The sequence below is a fragment of the Cavia porcellus genome, unplaced genomic scaffold (genome assembly GCF_034190915.1).
Source record: "Cavia porcellus strain 051 isolate PalLab524CR breed Dunkin Hartley unplaced genomic scaffold, mCavPor4.1 scaffold_17, whole genome shotgun sequence".
Lineage (NCBI taxonomy): Eukaryota > Metazoa > Chordata > Mammalia > Rodentia > Caviidae > Cavia > Cavia porcellus.
In genome coordinates, this window is record NW_026947500.1 from 18036839 (window position 1) to 18061956 (window position 25118).

The window sequence follows — 25118 nt, forward strand, 5'->3', positions numbered from 1 at the left end:
CATTGTCCATGCTTCTGTCCTGCCTGCCTCAGCTCCCTTATTTGATAATCTGATTTCTCCTGGGGAATTATTTCTGTACACTGAATGTTAAGTTCTGTGCTTAATGGGTTTGGAGCATTCTGTGAATGTTGGTTAGGACTAGGTAATTATGTTTAAGTCTTCTGATTTCCTCTTAATGTCTTGTTTCATTTTGCTAGATGACAATTGTTGAATTTTCTGTTTCTCCTTTCAGTGTTACCACTTTTTACTTGATATATTTTGAGACTGTTCTTAGATACATACCTTTATAATAATTATATCATCCTGATGAATTGATGACCTTCTTTTTACCATAAAATGTTTTTTTTTAATACTTTTTTCTTAGAGTGTTTTATATATTACCTATATCTATGTCAGCTCTATTTTGGTTATTGCTTGCATGGTAAATAGATTTCTATCCTTTTACTTTTAACCTATTGTGTTTGAATCCAATGTGTATTTCCTGTCAACAGGACATTATCAGGTCTTTAAATTTTAATCTTTTCTGTGAATCTGGGCTTTTAAATTTAATCAATCCATTTATATTTAATGTAAACACTAATGAATTAGAATTTATGTCTGCTCTTTTGATTGTTCATTTCTTTATTTTTTTTAATGTGTCTTATGTATTTTATGCTCCCTTATTTCTTAGGTCATTTGTTCTCTTATGTTAGATATTTTTTATTGTACTTCTGCAATTCTGTTGTTTTTGTTGAGTTACAGTTCTAGTGTTTGCTCTGAGGAGTGCATTTAACGTCTTAATATATAAAACGTCTTAATATATAAAACGCCTTAATATATAAAAGGCAGTCTAGATTAGTGCCAATTTAATTTCAGAGTACATAAAAACTTCCATTCCATTCACTTCTTTTGTACTATGGCTGTCATAAAATACAAATTACATCTTCACATGTTCTACGTTTATTGGTTTACTTTTATAATTAATGTTTTATTCAAGTGTCTTAAAACATATCAAGAGAAGAATTATATATGTCTGCAGTTACACTTTTTGGTGCTGTTTATTTCCCTCTGTGAGTTTGAGAGTTATCATTGAGTGTTCTTCAATTTCAGCCTGAATGATTAGTCTTTTAAGTCAAATCCACTAGCAACAGATTCTCTTCAAGTTTTGTTTCAATCTGGAGGATAGTTTAGCTTGGTATGAATTCTTTTAACATTCTGAAGAAATGATACTCTCTTCTTACTGTATATTTCTTCTTTTTTCTTTCTGATACTGGGGATCAAACTCACAACCTCATGCTTGTCACCACTGAGCCAAATCCCCGGCTGGATATCTTTTCTAATGAGATACATTCAGCATCTTTTTCTAGTCATAATCCAGACTACAACTTCTTCCTCTTGGTTTCAGTTGCCCCTTTATCTTCATGTACTTTCTGTCCTCCACTAGACTACTGAGATAGCTGGTTCATTGATAAACCCCTTCTACTCCTTGCTGTGTGGCCTTATTCTTTTAAAATTTTCTGTAATCTTTTTACTGTGTCTCAGGAGGCAGGAGCAGATAGTATGAGTTCACCACTACTTAAGTCAGACATCCTACTGTGCCTGCCCTGTTAGAGAAGGTGCAATCTTAGCCTTTGAAGTCCCACTATGTTTTAAGTCATCCAAGCTTGTCATCCAGACATGTGAAACATATTGTGCAGAATAGTTTCTTCTCTGTTCAGGTAGAACACCTTCTTATGCTTCTGTGTCTTAGTTATTTTCGCATGGCTGAGACACTGTACATAACATGCACAACTCTGAGGAGGAAAGGTTTATTTTGGCTCACAGTTTGTATCGGTTTCAGTCCATAGTTGAGTGACTCCAAGGCAGGGCAGCACAGCAGAGGGACAGGGCAGAGGAGAAGGACTTCCTAGCATGGTAGCAGGAAGCAAAGAGAGATGTGGGGGAGGGGAGAAAAAGACCAATTCCTGACCACGCCCCAGTGACTGACCTCCTGCTAAGCTTCACCTCCCAACATCTCATCTAGCCATAAGCTCGTTAAGAAAATAATCCACTGAGGAGTATCACACTCCATGATCCAGTCCCCTCCCCAAAGCCTCATTTAGGACCACATGAGCTTTGGGGTGATTTCTAGATATACACTGTAGCACTTTCCTAGACTAAATAATTGGTAAAGTAAATAACAAACTCTGCTTTCTCAGTGTTTTAGGATTTTCATGTTGAAGTACCTGAACTTACTGATTAAAAAAATTTTAAGTAAGGTAACAAACTATATTTAACACTAAATATAACATATATATTTAACAAACTAAATATAACAAACTATATTTAACACTAAACATAATTATACATCTGTAGAACATATGTATTTATTAACAGAGATATTCATATCATGAGCATGTATTGGTTAGAAGTTCCCATTAACGTGTTGCAAACTGTGGTATTTGCTACTCCCCTAAGTGACACAGGTTATGAGGAGTCTTTGTTCTTGCTGATACTCCCTAGGTAGCAGAGCCCTGATTTCAGGTAAAATGTTTAATTTGAAACAGAATTTTGACAAGAACCTTAGTCCCCACTCTCACACAGGAATATGAGCCTGTTTCTAAGCTGGTTGGTGGTGATTTTTGTGAAGACTGGGCTGCGAATTTTGAAGTGTAGTTTTTAATGTTTGACAGCTGAACAGAACCCAGGAAACAGATCTTCCCAGTGCCTTCTGTGAGTGTGAATACTTGCTGATGAGTAAATGCAAACAGCTTACCTAGTGCAGTGGTCCTAAAAGCATGAGGCATCGAGGCATCATGGGCTGTACTTACAAGTGCAGTTTCTCAGTGCTACCCTAGACCAAGTTCAAGCTAGGAGTGGAGCCCTGCCCACCAAGTTTTTAAGAAAGCCCTCTGTAAAATTCTGGTGTTAGTTGCTGTCCACCTCAGGATGAGGTTCGAGGCATTCGAGGTATCATCTCTGAGCCCGGTTCAGACCTATAGCCACGTATACTGCTGGTGGGAAAGGACAGAGGATATGGAAACTTTGCTTATAGATCCACCTCCCTGGGTTCACATTTTCTTCATCTGGTTTTTTGTGCTGTGTTTTCTGAAGATTTTGAATTAAGCAATGTATTTTTAAAATGACGAAATAGTAGGGTTTCTGCTGAAGTGTTGTTTTGCTTGATCACTGTGAGTGGTCTCCTGAGAGCCTTGGAGTTTCCCTAAGGTGTGTTTAAAACTGCAGTGAAATTAGTAGTGAGCTTTAGACAGTGTATTTTTAAGGTCGCCCATTGTCTTGTGTTCTGGTAACTAAACTTGCTAGAAATATTGAAGGGGTATAACAAGAAAATATTTCTGTTTCTTTGTTTATTAAAGTTACCTGCTGGCCTCTAGGAAATGACTTGAGAAGAAAAGGTGACTTTATATAGCTTCGATGTGAAGTTACGGATTTGGAGGTGAGCACATTTCAATTTTTTTAATGTTTGTTTTGTTAGGTTTTACTAAGGAGCCTAAGGAGTATTTTAAGAATTCTTTAAGAACAAAATATTCCTGTGGTGTTAGGATGAGTTTTTATAGCATCTGAGCCATACAGACCTAGATATGTCTTCCCTCAGCCCATCCTGATGAGGGGTTATGAATAAAATACATAACTCACATATGGAAGTGCATCCTAATGGAGAGAAGATTTGGCCTGATGTTTGAAATGGTTGCCACCATGCATATTTGGCTGAAAATAAAACTGACCCATCCTTCAAGGAATTAGAAACACAAATCTCTCAGGTAGAATATCAATAATAAGTTAAAGAAATAAATGTGATCAAGCAAAGTAAAACTGATTCCTATATTCGAGGCTTTGGAGCTACAGCAGTTGACAAGGCAAATGAAAAAAACCTATGCTTCATAAAGCTTACATTCTATTTGGGGAAGGCAGACAGTAAATAGCACAAATACGTAACTTGACTCACTGTAAATGTGTTTTCTTTATAAGTGCTGTGGGAAAATATGGAAAGGGAGGTGATGAACATTTTCAGGAGGGTGGTGTGGGTGGTTGTGCGAAGAGGAGTAACATGACTGGCGGAAGTGTATGTGTTACTGGAACCATGGGCAGAAGTGTGATGCTGGGCTTCCCCACAGACAAGATCTCATTACTCATCCCAAAAGAAAATCAGGGAGAGAAGCTGATGGTGAAAGAGGAAAGGAACTGCACTTCTGGGGTAAGTGCCCTGGGAAGATCTAAGGGCTGTTTTGGGATTGCCAGTGGCAGCCTTGAGATTGTGTAAGGGGGAAAGCAAAAGCAGCCGTGGAGGAGTTTGCACAGCTAAGATCCTGGTCAGGTTGCAATCTGGTTGAGCATTATCCTGGGACTGGCCCCACAGTCTTCTTGCTGCCACAGAAGTTGCTGCTCATCAAGGGGCAATCTCCATCTGTTTCACAGGATGTTTATCTGTCAGATCAGTGGGGCTGCACCAGTCTCCATTTGCTTTGCAGAAAATTTATCAGACCAGTGCTTCTGGAATTTAAAATATACTGAGGGGAAGAGCAGCTCAGAAAGGAAAAGCTAGAGAGTCTTGTCAGAATGGAGTCAGTTATGGTAGCAAGTGAAGCCAAGATATCTCTGGCTACTGAATTATGTGTCAGGCATGCAATTAGGTCTGTATTCACACTCATGTAATCTTTACAGTAATCCAGCAGGGCAGCTAGTAAGTCTCAGAGATGTTAGTAAATGTGCTTAAGATCACAAAGCTAACATTTGCCACTCCTCTATTCAAAGTGTCTTTGCATTGTACTTTCTTATAGGGAAACCAGCTACATTTTCATTTCTTTTAAGAGGGAGGCAGCTAAAATGTGTAAAGGGGCTGTGTTGCTGGAATCTGTCCTTAGGATGTCAGTGAATAATCATTTGGGTGAAGGCTCACAAAAGAACAAAAGCAAACAAGTTTGAAAATCTTGCTGTGGAAAGGACGGTCTACAAAGTTTCTTGCATGTAAAGGAATTGTAAATGGAAATAATGGTGCAGAATCCAGTATAACTGTTTCAAAATGAAGCACATAACTAGGAATTCATTATTCAGTGTGAGATCCATTAAATAAAATTTATGGGAGTCCATTGATTTGTACCAAAATCCCCACAGAGGGTTCAGGTCTTCCACCTGGCAGTATTTTGCACATGGATATGAAATAAAGACAGAGCAAAACCAGCAATTGAGGAGCTTGGAGATGACCAGTGTTCTCTGTGGCTATGATTCCAAAAGCTCAAGGATTTTATTGGTATCAATCAGGGAGGTGGGTGGGGGCCGCAGCAGAGTGCTAGGAAAAAGAAACTCTGCAGACATTGCCTGTAAAGCAAAATAGAGCAGTTTTTTACCAGGCACAGAGGCCCCCTTCAGTTAGCAATACAAGGGATAGCTTGATGTACTCAAGGCTGACACCTCTTCTGCCAGGAAGGTATAGTTCTGGCTGAGTCCCATGGCCTCAGCTGAGATGTTGTCTCATGTCATAGTCCTGGAATCTCACAGGCTCTTACTCAAGTCCCTATTCCACCCAGTAGCTGGGCGAGGGGACAGTTCATGTCCATGTGCTGCAGTGAGACACAGTGGCATCTTGACCAGACTGGATCACATGCTTTTGGGTAGTGTCATGGTTTATGTCTGTGTCCCCCAGGCCTCATGAGTTTGCATTGTGTATTTGTAATTGGTTCATTACCTAGTAGTTGGATTGATGGTGTCAGTGCTCCACCCACATAGGGGTGGAGCCAGGATGTGATGTAATGGCAGGGAGAAGGTATGTCTCTCTTTGCTGGCTTGAGCTTGCTGTTTGCGGCTGCTATGAACTGCAGCCCAGCCATACCCACTTGCCTGGAAGCCAACTGAGCATGGACTGAAACCTCCAAAAACTATAAGAAATAAACCTTTCCTTTCCCAACTTGGGCATCAGGTATTTTGTCTCAGCGACGAGCATAAAGTAACTAAGACAGAATTTGGTATCGAGAGTGGGGTCGTTCGTGTGACTATACCTGGCCATGCTTTTCAAGAGGCTTTGGAAATGGCTTGTGGGTGGGGTTTGGAAAGGTTCAGACATGTCGCCTGGATGCATAGAGCTGGAGCAGTTTAGGCTGTTCTGTAGAGGAGATTCTGGTCAGAGCTCAGGAGACCAGAAAGCTGATAGAAAGCTGGATTGTAAAGACCAGGCTTGCCAGGTTTCTGCTGGGAAGGACTGCATTGGTGTTAGACTCCACATGATGTGTTTTATGCCTTGGCAGAAAGTTTGTCTGCATTTTGCTCCTGCCCAGAGACTTTGCCTGAGACTGAGACATAGGGCAATGGACTGATTAATCTTGAAAAAGAAATTAAAAAGCAATTGAACATTGAGGCTGTGGCATGGCTATTGTTGGGGGCTTTCAGCCAGCTTTATGTTTCAAATCAGGGGCAAAGAGCCTAGCAGGATAATGTACAATGCTCTGAGTTTGGCCCGAAGGAAAATTCCAGGAAGGTTGTGGATTGTAAAGACAGAGTTGAGATTTTGATTCCTGAGGAGAAACAGAGAGATAAGAAAGATGGCCCCGGGGCATCCCAGGAAGCGGGTCTCCACCCTGTGCAGCCTCACAGCAAAGGTGAAAAAATTTGCTCAGAGGGAAAAGCTGCAGAGCGCCATGTTCCAGAATGGCGACAGCGGCCACATGAGGTTCCAGGATGGCGGCAACATAGAGAAGCTTTTTCTCACAATCAGGTAAACAGAGCCCTGCGATCCAGGCAACTGATCCCTATAGCCAAGAGAGAGAAAAGCCTGGCTAGTGCTTCAGCTAGCAGCAAACCTTGGCGGCATCCACAACTTTTAGGTGCAAGGAAAATGCACAAATTCTGAGGGTAAGACGGCTTCCACCTCGATTGCAAAGGGCCTGGCTGGCCAAGCAGTGTGCCCCTGAGAGGGAGTTTGTAAAGATGTAAGTGTGAAGCCGAAGGTGCAGTGGAGACCCCAGAAGTTTGGAAAAGCTAGGAATGTGGATGATCCAAGGGAAGCAACAAAAAGCGAGCAGAGAAGATTTAAGAGAAAAAGCTGTGGGAGTTGAAATCGCTGGAAGTGCCCTGGCTTTTGGAGCCACCCAAAGGCTTTTGGAGCTTGCAACCAAATTGCTTCAGATGCTGAGCTTGGAACTCTAGGACTTAATGTTCATCCTGCTAGATGTTGGACTTACTTTGTTTCCAATGCTTTATATTCCCCTGTTTGTAACTTTTGAAATGGTAATGTTTATCTTGTGCCTTTGCATTTCAGTAATGTTTAACCTCGTTTCATTTGTACAGGGGGTTACAGTTATGAGTTTACCATAGATCTTGGAGGAGACTTGTGACTTGAACTTTTCAGCAATGCTGAAGCTGTTAGGACTTTGGCAACTCTTGGAGGTGGACTAAATGTCTTTTGTATAAAGGATGTACATGAGTCCTGGGGGCCAGGGGTGGAATGGTTTATGTCTGTGTCCCCCAGGCCTCATGAGTTTGCATTGTGTATTTGTGATTGGTTCATTGCCTAGTGGTTGGATTGATGGTGTCAGTGCTCCACCCACATAGGGGTGGAGCCAGGATGTGATGTAATGGCAGGAAGAAGGTATGTCTCTCTCTTTGCTGGCTCAAGCTTGCTGTTTGCGGCCGCCATGAACTGCAGCCCAGTCATGCCCACCTGCCTGGGAGCCAACTGAGCGTGGACTGAAACCTCGAAAAACTGTAAGAAATAAACCTTTCCTTTCCCAACTTGGGCATCAGGTATTTTGTCTCAGCGACGAGCATAAAGTAACTAAGACAGGTAGCTAAGGGATCATTTGATTCAATATAGCCAGCTCTGTGTATCTCAGTGAGTAGAGCTGAAATGAAGCTCAGGAACAGTTGGAGGCAAAGGGCTTCTTTTCTCTGGAGAGCACAGGTTGGTGATCTCCCACAGATTTGGACTGAGCTCTTACATTGAGGCCCCAGAAGACCAAGCCAAACTGGGGTCACTCATGTTAAGTGCCACACAGTCAAACTGAATCTCAAGACTCGGGTGCTCTGGCTCATGCTCGTTACTCAGATGGCTGAGGCAGGAGAAACAATCAGCCTGAGCTGTTACAATAGAAAGTCCCCTGTCCTTTAGCCTGTACAGAGAAAGTATAACCTGCTGAAGACCAGCCTGCTCTCTGTAGCAGGCCATTTTCTTGTCATTACTAAAGCTCATGATTGTGCTACCCTCAGGGAACTTGTTTTCTAGAGAGAATGTTGAGTGGTTCACAAATCTCTAATAAAATACAGTGGGACTTTGTGTGTTTAGTGGTTTAGGGGAAAACATAAGAAATGAACTCAGATTCCCGGCTCTCTTACTTAATAGATGTATGATTTTAAGCAGACTGTTTGATTTCTTTTTGTCTTGGTTTCCACATGCGTAAAATGGAAGTAGTTCTGGTCTAACAGTTGTGTACCTTGATACTTACCCAGATGAGATAAAATCTTCGGCCCACACAAAACCTGTATATCAATGTTTATGACAGTTTTGTTAATAATTGCATAGACTTGGAAGTGGCCTAGACGCTCTGTAGTAGATGAATGGGTAAAACTATGTACATTCAGATAGTGGATAAGGTATTGAGCCATGAAAAGACATGGAGGAATCTTAAAATAAGCAGGTCTGAACAGCCTCCATACAGTGAGATTCCAACTGTGTACCGCTCTAGAAAAGGCAGAAATGTGGAGCAGTCAGAAGATCAGTGGTTGGCAGAGGTTAGGAAGAGGGAGAAACGAGAAGGCAGGCCACAGGCCATGGCACAAGCATCTGTGTTAACTTACAGCATGTACAGCTCCAAACGTGAGGTCTCATGAAGAGATGGCCTTTGGGGGACATTGATGTGTCAGTGTAGTACTGCTTTAACTGCTGACAGAGCCCTCTAGTATCAGAATAATCTAGAGTGTCATTGATAATGCATAGACTGTTATCCTCCTCCTAGTGCACAGACTTTGAGAGCAAGGACAAGGACTCTGCATTTCCACAGCCTCCAAGATAATCTGATGCATCTTGAGGCTGGGGTGCTGGTGCCGTGAGCATCTGGGAGAGATTACATCACTTCTGCCCTCTCGGGCACTGCTTAACATAGTGTCCCCCAGCTTCTGTCCAAAAACACATGTGGAGGTTTTGGCAGAGCACCATGTATCTGGAAAGTGCGAGGGGAAGTAGTGACGTGGCTGTCCTGAGACCCTCTCAGAATGCAGGGTGTATGAAGGGACTGAGCTGTGAAGCAGTGCATTCTTCCTCCTACCTGATGACTGCTCCTTGAACAGTGTGAGTAGCACTTCATCACTGCACATCAGTTTTAAGCAGAAATGCTAATTATTGTGTGACTAATTCTGAATGGTTGAGTCATCTGGGGGCTCTCAGGGAAAAAGGAACTGTAAGCTTGAGTGAGCTAAACACGTTGTTGGATAGGAACTGAAGTGACATGACAAGTGATTGTGCAGTGAAATGTCAGGATTACTGTTCAGATTTTTCCTTCCTGATTGTATAACCAGGCGTATGAAATGAATTCATTTTTTTATTTTAAAGAGAGGAAGAAAAATAGAAATAAAACAAACCAGAGTTTGAAAACGGGCTAATAGGACAGTAACAATAATTAATACATTATGCATTGTTATCTTTATAGTATGAGATACAAGCATGAAATAATGTCCAGACGATGTTAGCTCAAATTGTTTTGTGAATAGAGGTTATGTTTTCATAAGTTGTCTTAAAAGATCAGTCATTACTGTGTACTAGCAAGACTGTTGAACAGGTACTGAATAGAATTATTTACAAATTCTTATAAAACTGGAGTAAAATGAAATGAATACAGATTATAAAGGTAAAGAAACAAAAAGGTATTAACAGATACTGGTTTGCAGTCACTGAATACCTTTATGCCAGGCATTCTGCCTGAAACATATGCACAGAGTCTGTCCATCTTCACAGCACAGGAAAGTAGATACTATAATCCTCATTAGATAGAGGAAATCAAAACTCAAAGTGGTTCATATTCCTGGCAGTGAAGAGGGTCCACATTGAAATCCTGAGCTTCTGACTACAGCGTGCTTAAAGTTTCAAGCAGCAATCATGTACAATTAGACTATCAGTGTTTTCATGCCATGGCAGCACACAGTGGGGCCTGTTCCAGAGTTCCCCTGGATTTGAGATACTTGGAAAAAGAGTGGGTGGGGGTTGTACTTCCAACACACAAAAAGAGACCAGATGTATCCCCCAACTTTAACGAGAAAACTGGACAGCACATGTGAAAAGTGGCTTTTGGACATAGGAGAGCGGGCAGCGCCAGGCTTTATTTGCCAGGATGAGAAAAGTAAACCTGGTGAATTACACCAGGATTGCACTGCTGTCTCCCTGGGGCAGTTTGTAGACTTGGCTTAAGAGATAGACAGAGCGCAAAGCTCACTGTGGCTGAAGATGCTAGAATTTGCAGTGAAGGTCTCAGAATGGAGCAGTGCCCCATGCAAGAGCCTCCAGAGTTGGGCAGAGGTCCCCAAAGGCCTTGCTGGTCTCAGGTGTTTGTAATGCTGATCTGCATAGACTGCTTGAAGCCAGGAAAAGACAACAGAAAGGAATAGATGGAACAGTTCCTGGGCTCCTAGAGGGCTGGCAGGAGGTCCTGCTTCCCTAGCTGGGACACCCAAGCAGCAGGTGGAAGCAAGCCTTGAACAGATCCCCACTGATTCTAAATAACTATTCTGCTAAGGCAAAAAAAAAAAAAAAAAAAAAAAAAGAAAAAGAAAAGAAAAGAAAATCAAGACCTGATGAATATGTAGTAGAGATTTCCTTGAGGAAGGGCCTAAGAAAGGTAAGTCAGGAAGGCATATGACAGGTGTTCAAGCAGAGAGAAAGTGGTTCCTTTGCAGAGCCGTGGACATGAGGCCGCTGAACCTCTCCAGTGAAGGCAGGTGGTTGGCCCAGAAGAGAAAGGAGGAAAAAATCTGACTTCTCTTACCACTCAGTCTTTGGAAGGTCTTGAAAGAGTCTGTTTCTCACACTTACGTCTTACTGTGTATCTCAGGCCCTTGAAAACTGGTACTTTAACCGAAGTATTTATGTCAGTAATGAAAACTTGGTATATTCCCTGTTTTTTCTAGGACAGATGAATTACTTTGTCGTAAAAATCATGTGCTCATGTTTTGTTTTGTTTTTACTAAAAGCATAGTATTAAAGCTTTACATAGTAATTTACAAGTAATTTTTTTCTCTTTTTAAAAATTTTATTTACTGAAAGACAAAACAAAACAGAAAATGGGTAGAAATAATACATACGTTCAGAGAAAAAATAAACAGGAAGAAATCACTAGTTGATGTTTACATACTGTCCTTTTACAAATAGTTGTTCAAGATACAAAAGTGGAATATATGAAGTGGGAATTCAAACAGCGAGACTGCAAACAATTGTGTTCAACTATCCAACAAAAATGTAGTAATATGGTTATCAGTCCTATACACTTAAACATACATGCAGTTATCCATCTCTTCATTTATGTTGAGATTAAACAAACCAAAGCAGACTAAAATCACTCTGAACAAAGAATAGTAGTATTGCTGGATTTCACATCAAAACACTCCAAGATCAGATTAGGTACTATAGTGTCTTTTTTTTTTTTTAATTTTAAAGTAAGAGTAAACAAAATAGAAAACGGGTAGAAATAATATATAATTTCAAAGAAAAAAATAAACAGTAAGAAATCACTATTTGATGATTACAGATTGTCCTCTTACAAATAGTTATTTAAGATACTAGAGTGGAGCATATAAAGTGGGGATTCAAACATTGATATTGCAACCAGTTCTGTTCAGCTATTCAACAAAAACTTAGAAATATGGTTATCAATCCTATACACTTAAACATATATGCAGTTATCCATATCTTCAATTATATTGAGATTGAATAAACCCAAGCAAGCTAATATCATTCTGAACAAAGAATAATACTATTGCTGGGTTTCACATTGTGACACCCCAGGATCAGGTACTTTAGTGTCTCTTTTCTTCAAAATATCTGTTGATTTCATCATGTGTCATAAGATCAGTTCTCATAAACTGTTCATAGATTCTACACATGCATGAGTCTTAAGATGTATTTCTATCCTTTCTATGTTAGAGGGAGAAGCAAAACAAAACAAGACAAAACAAAACAAATTCCTATAAACAGTTGAAAGGAAAGAGACATATAAGACCGTTGTACAAAGAGTTCTACCATAGTTCCTGTGTTGTCTCTTGTTATCTTCAATAGAATTGACTATATCATCAGACATAGTATAATTGAATATATCAATACATAACAGTATTAATAAAAACAACTTTGTATTTATCAAACAGGCAGTTATCAAAAACAGGCAGTTATCAAACCAGAATGTATATCATAGAGTCTTGTCATCTTCAGTGTAGTTGCCTATACTCTCAGACTTGATACTATCAATCATATCAGTTTTGAATAAAATCTGTCGATACCAAACAGCAATCAAACAAACCAGATTTAACTAAGATCAGTCATGATAAAACAGTATAAGTCATACAGGGCTCCAGATTAAGATAATAGGAAATTAAAGATGATTACTATGCTATATCCTGATGTTTTGGGGATAGCTATCTGTGCCCTCAAATCTAATGCAAGTAGAAAACTGGGACAGAATAAAATCTATTAAAAAAACCAATAAAATCTATCTAAGCAGAGTGGTGCAAGTAATGTGGGTTTTAAATCCTGATACACTATTAACAATATCTTCTGCCATCTTTTTTAAGACTCTGTCTTCCCTTTCACTTCCCCAGCATACACTGTGCATTTTTGAGTCTGACCAAGACCCTTAGTTTTAAATTGGAATGGGAGGCAACCTGCTATTTACCTAAGTGGTTCCGAACCTTCTCTCTCCTGAACTTGATCTCTAATTGTATTCCTTTACCTGCTAAAGCCTGTCTTTCCAACCTATCCACAAATACTGGTCTAGTTGCCCCTATTACTCTCTGGTTCTCTATCACATAGAGCATTGTTTTCTATTTGATTTTAAGTCCATGTACTCTTTTATATCTTAATTATATTTCCTATAAATAGCATCTTGGTGGACCCTGCCTCCTGATCTACTCCACATGTGGTTCTTTTTTTTTTTAATTTACTGTATCAAGGCCATCTGTATTAGAGATTATAAGCAACCTTCTCTGCCTCATTTCTGTTATGGTCTTCTTTTGCCATCAGTTGTCTGCTTATCTTCTTCATTCTGTTTTCTGCTCCATTCTTCAAGGCCTCTCTGCCACTGTTCCTGGAGTCCTAGTACGTTTCTCCCTCTCTAGAATGCCCTGCAGTATTCTCTGTAGAGTTAGATTGGTGTTGCAAATTTCCCAAGTTCTCTTTGTCTTGGAATCATCTTGTTTCTCCATTAATTTGTAGAGACAGTGTAGCAGGGTGTATCAGTCTGGGATGGAGGTTATTTTCTTTCAGGGCTTGGAATATTTCACTCCAGGCTCTTCTTGACTTGATGGTTTGTGTTGAGAAGTCTGCCGTTATTCTGAAGGGCTTCCTCTATAGGTTATCTGTTTCTTGTTTCTAATAGCTTTTAATATTCTGTTCTTATATTGAATTTCTGGGATCTTGATTATTATATGCCTGGGTGTAACTCTGTTTTGGTTGTGGGTGGTTGGAGTTCTGTATGCCTCATATATCATAATATCATTTCCTTTTCCTATGTTTGGGAAGTTTTCCTTAATTATTTCTGTGAACAGCCTTTGTAGTTCCTTTGTTTGTACCCGCTTCTTCATTCACATTCTTTATTCTCAAGTTCTAGACCTTCTTGTCGTCTTCTAGCCTTTGTATTGTTACTGCTTGTTTCCCTGTTATTTTTAAAAAGTTTTCCCTTTCATAGTCCCACATTGCAAAACTATCCTCCAGTTTGGATAATCTATCCTTAGTTTCTTTCAAGCAGATTTGCCATCTTTCCATAGAGTTTGGGGTTTTTTTTTTTTTTTTTTTTTTTTTTTTTTTTTTTTTGGTACCAGGGATCGAACTCTCAAGACTGCGCACTTGCAAGGCAGGTGCTCATGCCTCTGAGCTAAATCCCCAGGCCTTTTTTCCATAGTTTTTAATTTCCTGGTACTCTCTTTGAATCTGCTTCATGTTTTCTATATTTTGTTTATATTCTTCATCAAATGGTTCTCTCCTTTGTTTGAGTACCTCCTTTCTTCCATCTGTGTCTGCTTGAGGGATGCTTAGCATTTCTTTTATTAATCTTATGTCTTATGTCTTGCTTTACTTGGCTAAATATTTCACTTTTGAACTCGTCTATGAGGTCCCAAAGATATCTGTTCATGTCCACTGGTGCCATGTCTGATATTGCATGTTTGCTGTTCTCATTCTCTTTTGTATTTACTTGTCCTGGGTCAATGTTCTCAGGGTTAGGACCTGGAGACTTTTTGTTGTTGCTTCCTCTTCCCATGTTTTTTGTTTCTTCCAGGAGGCCCCAGTTTCTTTCTTTGTTGGTTACAATTCTTCTGAAACATGCTGGTTAGGTGACCCTTTCCACTGCAGTGTGCTAGTGAGTTGTAGACAGGGGCAGCATATGCTGGTCCCTGCCCTCCAGATCAGTCAAGCTGCTGTGGCCTGCACTTTATTGCTGAGCACTACCTTCCCTCTGGGTTAGTCGAACTTCTGAGGCTTCACTGGGGTAGTGTGCACAGCCGCTGTAGTGAATTGATTTCACATAACCTATTGGCTCTCAGCCAGGTCACGTGACTGAGGCCTAGCTCACTCCACCAATCCCAGGCAGGAAGGGAACAACTGACTAAAGTCACTGCTGCCCCTTATACTTGCCAGTCCTGCCCATCCCAAAGTGTCATTGGCTGGAGCCCCACTTTGTGTGAAATGGCTCCACTCCTGTCACTCACTACAGGTCGATGCAGGCTCCCGGCCAGCTCAGCTCTCAGTTTGGCTGGCCAACCCCCGACCTCAGTGTGACTGTGCCTCCAGTGAGTCGAAGCGGCGGGACGTTGGACAGCTCGGCAAGTTGCCCACTGCAGTGGGACCAGTTAACCTTTAGCTGTTCTGATAGTAGCACCAGGACTGTATGTTTGATTGGTCTTCTCACCTTCATTTCTTCCTGGGATGAGAGAATTCATCTCCCTCTGTTCGGGGCTCCCCACGCTGTATTATGTTGAATTCTAAGTTCACTATCTCAGGGAGCCTCTGTAGCCAGCTATTATCTATCCGCCATCTTTTTCCGGTTCCTACAAATAATTTTTTAACTTTGCTGTTTTTTAGGATTTTGAGTGTGAACTCATTCATTCTGTAGATAATTCTGTTTTAGTAATATTATTGTTAACCTGCAACAACAGGACACCACCACCCCAAAATAGAAGGCATTAAATTGGGATTTACACCTTTGAACTGGAGAAAACCTTTCATACTAGAGAAAACACTACAGAAGGAGAAATCATACATTTTTGGGCTATGTGAAAAAGTAAGACTTCCAGGCAAAACACACCATTACTGTAGTTAGACTACAGTAAACTTGATTTTTTTAAATGTGCTACATACATGATACAGAGTTGGCATACATGATGTGAACTGGATAATGATGTTAGAGTTGACATATAAAAGAAAGGCAATAGAGCCCTGAATGGTCACTCTGTTAATAGGATACTCATAAGACAAACCTCTGGAAAATCCCATTTCACTAAGTAAAGAACTGTGAAGTAAGGGAGTAATGAGACAGTTGTGCTAAGATTTAAAAAGCCCACCATTAGCAAGAGTAAGACCAAAGATACTCTGTTCTAATTTCTGTAAGTTGGGCTAATCTTTCTGAGGGGCACATTGGATTGATGTTAAGGGTCTGTGCCAGCCAGACCCACAGGATTTCCCACCTGAGACAGTAGGGTGAATGTTGCCCATAGTACCTCTCTGAGCACTTCTGTGAGAAAGACATGGATTTTGTAACATAAGCCACTCACTGTAGGTCATGGCACATGTGAACAGTCACTTCTAGCTGTTAAATAACAAGGGAAATTGAGTTCTAACATACATCATTGGTCAGTTTCAGAACCCCAAAAGGTTCTAATATACATCATTGCTCAGTTTCAGAACCCCACAGAGAAAAATCTACGGCTCAGCTGCTGCCAGAGTCGGCCTGGCATTGGACTTTTCATTATTGTTTGCTAAAACACAGCACACAGTATTTTCACAGTTCTGACATGCACAGCTAGCTTTCAGCCTAGAATTCTCTGAGTAGCTAAATCATCAGCTTTACATGTGCATAATATACAGTTATTTTCAGAATGAAAAGACATAGAAAGTTTACCTTCCTTTCATTTGCCAAGAAAAAATTGCTCAAAGTCAGCAGAAGCCAAGAAAATACAACTTCAATTCAGGAGTGGGATTAAAAGAAACCCTGGACTGAGAAGTATATAGGAAGCCGCAGAAGCCCTGGTGCTAACAGAAAAGGAATACAAAGAACACAGGGGAAAAAATCTTCAAAAGATAGGTAGTTATAAGAAGAAGTTAGAAGATTATAGATGTGTGACAATGATTTACTTATTTTTCTCAGTAAGAAAAAAGGTTATTATAATCCAGGGAGAAGTTTGCAAAAGAAAGTTATTGTCCACTTTGGTAATGAAACAAAATATGTCCCTGTTTAAACAACAGATAGGATAAAAGTTAATTCATTTGACACTGAAGCTCAGATGTTTTACTTTGATGAGCACAGGTTTGGTGATACAAGATTACAGGTACTTTTTTCAGTATTGGTACTTGGTTAAAAGTGCGTATACAGATTAACACATAGCTATAATCTTCAAACTTCATCATGCATATACATAATTGTGTTGTTTCACATTTTAGAATAAACCTTAGCATGAGAAAGTAAATGATAGACTAACTGATAGTTAAATGTTCAAAATCTTGATATAATAGAAATGGTGTGCTTAGGGCTAGGGATTTAGCTCAGCGGTATAAGTGCCTGCCTGACAAGAGATCGTGAGTTTGATCCTTGGTACCAAAGAAAGGAATTAAAAAAAAAGAAGAAGAAGAAATGGCATGCTTAACAGAACTTGAAAATAACGGGAATGGAGAGTAGACATGTAAACTAATAGACTTATTTTACATAGAGGGAATCAACATGTTTTTCAAAGTTCATAAGAGATGACTAAAGAATATAATTTTAAATTATATAGATAGTCATATTTGATGTATTAAATGGGAGAATGCTTGGCGTAGAAAGAAGGTAAATGAACAAGTTTCTTTTATGTCATGAATTCAGTTTTAGGGTTTAGATGATAGATAGCATAAGAATCAGAGATCTAGCTATATACTTGTGATCCCAGCACTTAGGAGGCTAAAGTAGGAATGTCACCAGGAATTCGAGACCTATTTCAAAAACAAGCAACAAAAGAAAGAGCTAAGTATTCTGATTGCTGTCCAGAATAACTAAAGCGAATACTGTTTATGTCTAGGGAGTAAAATTTATCCAGGACTAAGATGGAGACTTGACTTTTATTCTTTGTACCATTTATTTAAAATTTTATATATGTTTAAATATCCTTAGTCAATGTCTTTTTTAAAGTAAGTATTGCAAATCATTACAGCCAGGATTTTTCTTTGACTTTTGGTATGTCCTGATAATGTCTTGAGTCCACCGAAATACTAATGTGCTGATAGAAGTGACTGTTTCTATCCCTTTGGGGTGCATCAGCTCTGAGCACAATTTTAACAACTGTAGAGTGTGATAGGAAGGGCGTGCAGGCTGGTGGGGACATCTAGAATGCTGCGTGTTACCTGCAGATGCATTGCTCGGCAGGATAGAAATCCGTAATAGGGGACCAGGATTGTCCGCTGTGGAGCTATGGAGGAAAGTGTATATTGATCTGTGTGGGCAGAAACAGGACCAATGGATAGCAACTAAATCGCAGAATTGTAAACAACTTTCCAGCTATTAGAGCTGGGTAACCATGTCACAGTGTTCAGACAAAGGTCTTGTAGAGAGGACTTGTATGTTTGATTAGGATTCTTGTGAAGGTCTTCTGAACTTCCTTGCAACTTTCAGGAGGAAAGGGAACTAGTTAGAAAGATTTTTTTTTCAATACTATAGATTGAATCCAGGGCTTCACACTGAGCTACACGCCTAGACCTTTTTATTTTGAGACAGAGTCTTGCTGAGTTGCCCAGACAGGGTCCCAGAATGATAGGATTATATATGTTTGCCACCACAGCCACATTGCTACTACAAAAAAATTTTGTAAGATGTTCCACAGTCATATTTCTGCTCTTTCTGACTCAGAGTTACAGTTAACAAAGATGTTTTTGCTTGCTGCTTTGTTTTTTTTTTTTTTTTTTTTTTTTTGAGACAGGGTCATTGGTGTGGTGCAGGCTGGCCTTGAACTCACAGGCTGGCCCAGCTTGGGCTTGAAGTCATGGCCATCCTTCATGCCTGAACCTAGAGTCACAGCAGGTGCCGTCATACCTAGCTTAACCAGCATTTTTGAATAGCCATGTTTTCAGTGGGCTTTAGGATACAGAAATAAATAAGAATAGATTCAAGAAACTTAGTCTGGTATTGTGTATTTCAGTTTTAAGTAAGGAATAATAGCTACTTTGTAGAGTTTTTGTAAGAAAAAAGTGATTTAATATTTGTGTGTAGCATTTAGTAAGTGCTAAAGAGAAGTGATCATTTTTTTGACACATCAAATGTTTGCATAATTTTCCTCGTTGGAGTTCCAGTACACTGGCTTGGGCCTGGGGAGAGCTTAAGATCATCGTTCCCAGCAGTTAAGTGCCCGCAAGCTTCCAACCACACTAGACTAGGCTCGGCAGGTTTCATGGGCCTAACTGGACCATCTCAAGTGACCTTCTGTCAACCTGGGAGCTGAGGCTGCATGAGGTGAGTTCCAGCACACTGGCAGGGGTTCTGGGGAGAGTTTAAGATCATCGTTCCCAGTGGTTAAGTGCCCTCCCAGTGTCTAGCCACACTAGACTAGGCGCACCAAGTTTCGTGGACCTAACTGGACCAGCCCCAGTGACCTTCTTTCAATCCAGGGAGCTGAGGCCATGTAAGATGAGTTCTAGCACAATGGTGTGGACCTGGAGAGAGTCTAAGATCATCACTCCCAGCAGTTAAGTGCCTGCCCAGCTTCCAGACACACTGGACTAGGCTTGTGAGGTTTTGAAGGCTAACTAGACCATACCCAGCAACCTTCATTCAATCAGGGAAGCTGAGGGCACATGAGATGAGTTCCAGCACATCAGTGCTAGTCCGGGGAGAGCTTTAGACCATCACCCACAGTGGTTAGGAGCCCGCCCAGCTTCCTGGAACACTGGAGGTGGAACGAGAGATCCTGTGGGCCTGACTGGGCCATATTCAGCAACCTCTACTCAGTCCCAGGAGCCAAGGGCATAGGAGATGATTTCCAACATGCCCAGGGGAAGCTTTGGAACATCACTTGAAACACAGAAATACAGGAAAATGACAAGACGAAAGATCAAAATGCAATCTCAAACCTCCAGCCCATCCCAAGAAAGCCTAGGAGCCATATACATAGAAGAAAATATAAGCCATACACCTGAAATACATGAAATAATAGCAACTGAAATAACAAAGTAACTCTGGGAAGCTTTAAAGGAATTCAAATTAAAAGAAATCTAGGTAAAAGAAGAAATGATAAAAGTAATGAAAGAAATGTTGAACACATCTAAAGGCACAATTTAAAAATTAGAGAAAAATGCAAAAGCACAGAATATATGAAGCAGATTCAAAGAGATATACAGGAAATGAAAAATTCCATTGAAAGTTGTCAAAACTGCCTCACCGAAAGTGAAGATAGAATTTCAGATCTTGAAGACAAGATTGCAGCTAGTGAACAGGAAAGGAAATATCTTTTAAAAATAACAAGGAATCAGGAAATAACAATTCAACAGCTGCAAGATGATACAAAGAAAAACAACATAAAGTTGATAGGGATCAATGAAAAAGAAGGGGACAACACAAATGATACCAAGAGGCTATTTACAGAAGTAATAGCGGATGCCGGGCGTGGTGTCTCACCCCTGTAATCCCAGCACTCGGGAGGCTGAGGCAAGAGGATCATTTCGAGTTCAGGACTAGCCTGGGCTACAAAGTGAGCTCAAGGCCAGCCTGAACTGCATAGAGAGACCTGTCTCAAAGACAAAAAAAAAAAAAAAAAAAGTAATAGCTGAAAATTTCCCAACATGAAAATAGAAACTGACATCAGGATCAGTGAAACACATAGAACTCCAAATAGCCATAACCAAAATAAAACTACACCCAGACATATAATAATCATCATCCCAGAAATCCAACATAAGAATAGAATATTAAAAGCTGTTAGAAAAGACAGATCACCTATAAAGGAAAACCTATCAGAATCACAGCAGACTCTCAGCACAAACAATGAAGTCAAGAAGAGCATGGAGCAAAGTATTTCAGATCCTAAAGGAAAATGACTTCTAGCCTAGTACCGTGCAAAACTGTCCTTCAGAATGGATGGATAAATAAGGTACTTCGATGACAAAGAACAGCTGAAGAACTTCATGATCACCAAACCAACCCTGCAAAGAATACTGAAAGACATTCTAGATACACATAAGAAAAAACCACGAAGCAAGGCAGACAGTTAAACAGAATGGAAAGGTAAAGCTGCAATAGCAGAAAATAATGTCAACAATAAACCAGTATATAACAGTTATAACTGTTAATGTAAATGGTCTCAGTTTACCAATTAAACAGACTGACAGAATAGATCAAGAAATAACATCCAACCATATGCTGTCTATAAGAAATCCATTTAACCCAAAAGGAAACTCATAGACTGAAAGTCAAGGGATGGAAAACAATACTTCATGCAATAGGAACCCCCCCCCAAAAAGGTGGGGGTAGCTATTCTGTTTGCAGACAATGTGAACTTCAAGAATGATCCAAAGAGATAAAGAAGGTCACTACATACTAGTTAGGGGAAAACTTCAAGAGAAAGAGATAACAATCTTAAATATATATGCACCAAATTCCATACCACCCAGGTGTACAAAGCAAGTATTAACAGAAATGAAAAATCAAATAGGCAATAACACAATTATAACAGGAGACTGTAACATACCATTGACACAAAGGGACAGATCAACCAGGCAGAAAATCAGCAAAGAAATAACAGAACTGACTCACACCTGTGAACAAATGGACTTGATAGACATATACAGAGTGTTCCATCCAACAACATCAGAATATATATTTTTCTCAGCAGTACGTGGGACATTCTCTAAAATAGACCATATACTAGCCCATAGAACATATTTAAGTAAATGCAAAAGAATTGAAATTATCCCATGCATGTTATCAGATCATAGCGCCATGAAACTAGAAATTAATGATAAAAGAAACTGGAAAACACAAGCCCACAAACATATGGAAATTTAATACACGTGAGCAATCAGGGGTCACAGAGGAAATTAAGAAATTGATACCTACAAGCACATGAAAATACAAATACAACTTACTAGAATCTGTGGGATGCAATGAAAGTAGTTCTCAGAGAAAAATTTATTGCACTGAGTTCCCACATGAGGAAAACGAACGACCGCAAATAACCTGATGCTATACCTCAAACATCTAGAAAAAGAAGAGCAAGGCAAGCCCAGAGCCAAAAGAAGGGAGGAAATTATAAAAATCAGAGCTGAAATTAATGCAATGGAGACTAAGAAAACAACCCAAAGAATCCACTGATGCTTTGAAAGAGTTGGTTCTTTGAAAGAATAAATAAAATTGATAAGCCCCTAGCCAACCTCATTTTAAAAAGGAAAGAAAAAGCTCAAATTCATGCAATAAGGAATAAAAAAGGTACAATCACTACAGACTGGAAATACAGAAGATCATCAACACCTATTTCAAAAAACTCTACTCTCATAGGTTCAATAACACACAGGAGACGAACAGAGTCCTAGAAACATATGAACTACCAAAGCTGGGTCAAGAAGACGTAAAATTGCTGAATAACCCAGTTTGTATTCATGAAATTGAAAATGTAATTAAGTTCTTACCTACAAAGAAGAGCCCAGGCCCAGACGGATTCACTGCAGAATTCTACAGGAAATACAAAGAAGACTTAATGCCGACACTCTTTAAACTCTTCAATGAAATCAAAAGGGAGGCAATTCTTCCTAAGTCATTCCTGGAGGCAAATACTACTCTAGTACCAAAACCTGAGAAGGACTCAACTGAAAAAGAGAACTACAGGCCAATCTCCCTAATGTAAAAATTCTCAATAAAACATTGGCAAACAAATCATCAAATATTGGCAGCAAATCATCCAGAAGATTATACACTATGACCAAGTGGGATTCATCCTAGGCATGCAGGGATGGTTCAACATATGAAAATCAATAAATGTAATCCAACATATCAATAGAGCCAAAAGTAAAAATCATGTGATCATTTCTATAGATGAGGTCCAACTCTCATTGATGATACCTTACAGAAAATTGGAATAGATGGTCTTTTACCTCAGTATGATAAAGGCCATCTCATGGCCAAAAACTGAAAGCCTTTACCTTAAAATCAGGCACAAAACAAGGATATCCTTTATCACTGCTCCTATTCAACATAGTAGTAGAAGTATTAGCCAGAGCAGTTAGACAAGAGAGAGAAATAAAAGGAGTAAAGATAGGAAAGAAAGGAAGTTAAATTATCATTATTTGCATTCGACATGATACTCTATATAGAAGACCCCCCCCAAAACTCCATTGAAAGACTCCTACTAGATATAATAACTTTAGCAATGTAGCTGGATACATAGTTAGTACTCAAAATCAACAGTATTCTTACACTAACAACAAAATCACAGAGAAGTAAAAGAAGCCACACCCTTCACACTAGCATCCAAAAAAATGAAATACTTAGGAATTAATCTCACAGAAGAAGTAAAAGATCTATATAGGGAAAATTATAATACCCTGAAGAAGACACTGAAGAGGATCTCAAAGTGGAAAGACATCGCTTGTTCATGGATAAGAAAAATAAATATTGTGAAAATGGCCATTCTCCCAAAACTGTTATACAGATTCAATGCAATCCCAACGAAAATGCCATTAACATACTTCATAGATCTAGAGAAATCACTCCTAAAATTCGTCTGGAACCAGAAGAGACCTGCAATAGCAAAGGCAATGCTAAGCAGCAAAGGCAAGGCAGGAAGCATCACAATCCCTGACTTGAGGTTGTACTACAAAGCTACTGTAATAAAGTCAACATGATACTGGAATAAAAATAGATCTGAAGATCAATGGAATAGATTAGAAGATACAACTACAAACACAGTCAACCACCTTATCTTTGATAAAGGGGCCAAATATGTTCACCGTAAGAATGACAGTCTCTTTAATAAATGATGCTGAAAAAATTGGCTCTCCATATGCTGAAAACTAAAAGTAGATCCATGCATATCACCATGTACTAAACTAAAATCTAAATGGATCAAAGATTGAATATTAAAACAAATACTAAATCTGTTGGAAGACAAATTAGGTAAAAATCTTGAAGACATAGGGGTAGGTAGAGAATTCATGAACAGGAATCAAACCACACAGGAAATACTTTCCAGAATCAATAACTGGGATCATATCTTATTAAAAAGTTTCTGTATGTCGAAAGAAATCCCCAACATAGTGAAAAGAAAACCTAAAAACTGGGAAAAAAATCTTAGTGAACTGTCCCTCAGACAAAGGACTTCTGTCTAAAATGTATAAAGAATTTTTAAAAATCAGCTCCCCGAAATTCAAAGACCCAATCCAGAAATGGGCATCTGAGATGAATACACAGTTCTCAGATGAAGAAATACAAATGGCAAATAAATACGTGAAAAAATGTTCATCATCATTAGTCATTAGGGAAATGCAAATTCAAACCACACTGAGGGGGCTGGGGATTTAGCTCAGCGGCATAAGTGCCTGCCTTACAAACAGGCAGTCCTGAGTTTGATCCCTGGTACCGATAAAAATGAAAAAAAGACAAAAAAAAAAAAAAAAAAGGAAAAAAAAACTACACTGAGATTCCATCTCACTCCAGAAAGAATGGCCAGGATCAAGAAAACCAACAACAACAAATGCTGGAGAGGCTATGAGGAAAAAGGAACTCTCCTGCACTGTTGGTGGGAGTGTAGACTTGTGCAACCACTGTGGAGGTCATTCTAGAGATTCCTCAAAAAGCTGGGATTGGAAGTCCCATTCAACCCAGCTATTCCACTTTTAGGCATATTCCCAGAACTGAAAACATACCACAGTGATATGTGTGCACAAATGTTTATAGCAGCACAAGTTGTAATAGCCAGATCTTGGAAACAACCTAAGTGTCCATTAACTGAGGAATGGATAAAAAAGATGTGGTATTTTTATACAATGGAGTACTACTCAGCTATAAAGAATAATCGCATTGAGATATTTATAAATAAATAGACACAACTTGAGACCATACTCACAAGTGAAATAAATCAAACTCACATATATAAATACCGTATAGTCTCTCTAGTGGAAGAAATGGTAAGAGTACATAAGATTTTATGGTAATTATGATTGCCCATTACATTGCTTTGAAGCCTTATAATGTTTTCATTCATTAGTTGGAATGGTTTTATTTTGATTTATTTGGTTTTATTATGTCTGATGGTATGAACAGCTCTTTTAAAGAAAACAAGACATTATGGCAGCCATTGCTTATTTAATATCATCTTGGTTTAAAGTCCTACCATGCTTTTGTTCTTCTGTTTGCATTGGTTCTATCATGTTTTGTCTTATTGGATTTTAATATATGTGATAGTATAACAAATTTTTCATGGAAAATGAGATAATGTAGTAGCCATTGTTCATTTTCTGTTATTTGTTTCTGAATGCCCCTTAATACTTTCATTCTCTTGAATGGTTTTACACTATTTTGTCATGTTTGATACTGTTGTATGTGAAGGTATGCCCAACTATTTCAAAGAAAGAGACATTATGGTAGCTACTGTTAGTATCTGGTTGTCTTGTGGTGAAGTACTGTGTTGCTTACATTGTTCCGTTCTGATCTGCTTTGTTCTGTCCTCTTTTGTTGTAATCTCTTTAAAATAAAGTAAAAAAAAATTTTTTTCCTCACTGGAGACCGTGGCACTTG

The 25118-nt window shown here is 39.3% G+C and overlaps 1 protein-coding gene across 21 annotated transcripts in view; it reads left to right on the forward strand.

Annotated features, from left to right (window-relative positions):
* Ptpdc1 (protein tyrosine phosphatase domain containing 1) overlaps positions 1-25118 on the forward strand; it is a 90339-nt gene that overhangs the window by 11183 nt on the left and 54038 nt on the right. For 12 of the 21 annotated variants that reach the window (XM_063227298.1, XM_063227297.1, XM_063227300.1 and 9 more), the window contains 2 exons: positions 3336-3415; positions 4095-4174. The exons of 2 other annotated variants lie outside the window; for them this stretch is intronic. In XM_063227298.1, coding sequence (XP_063083368.1) covers positions 4142-4174 — 33 coding nt within the window. In that variant the 5' untranslated portion in view covers positions 3336-3415; positions 4095-4141. Of the gene's footprint in view, positions 1-3335; positions 3416-4094; positions 4175-18682; positions 18849-25118 lie in introns of those variants that run through there. 7 more of the 21 variants (XM_063227306.1, XM_063227309.1, XM_063227305.1 and 4 more) reach the window with 3 other exon arrangements.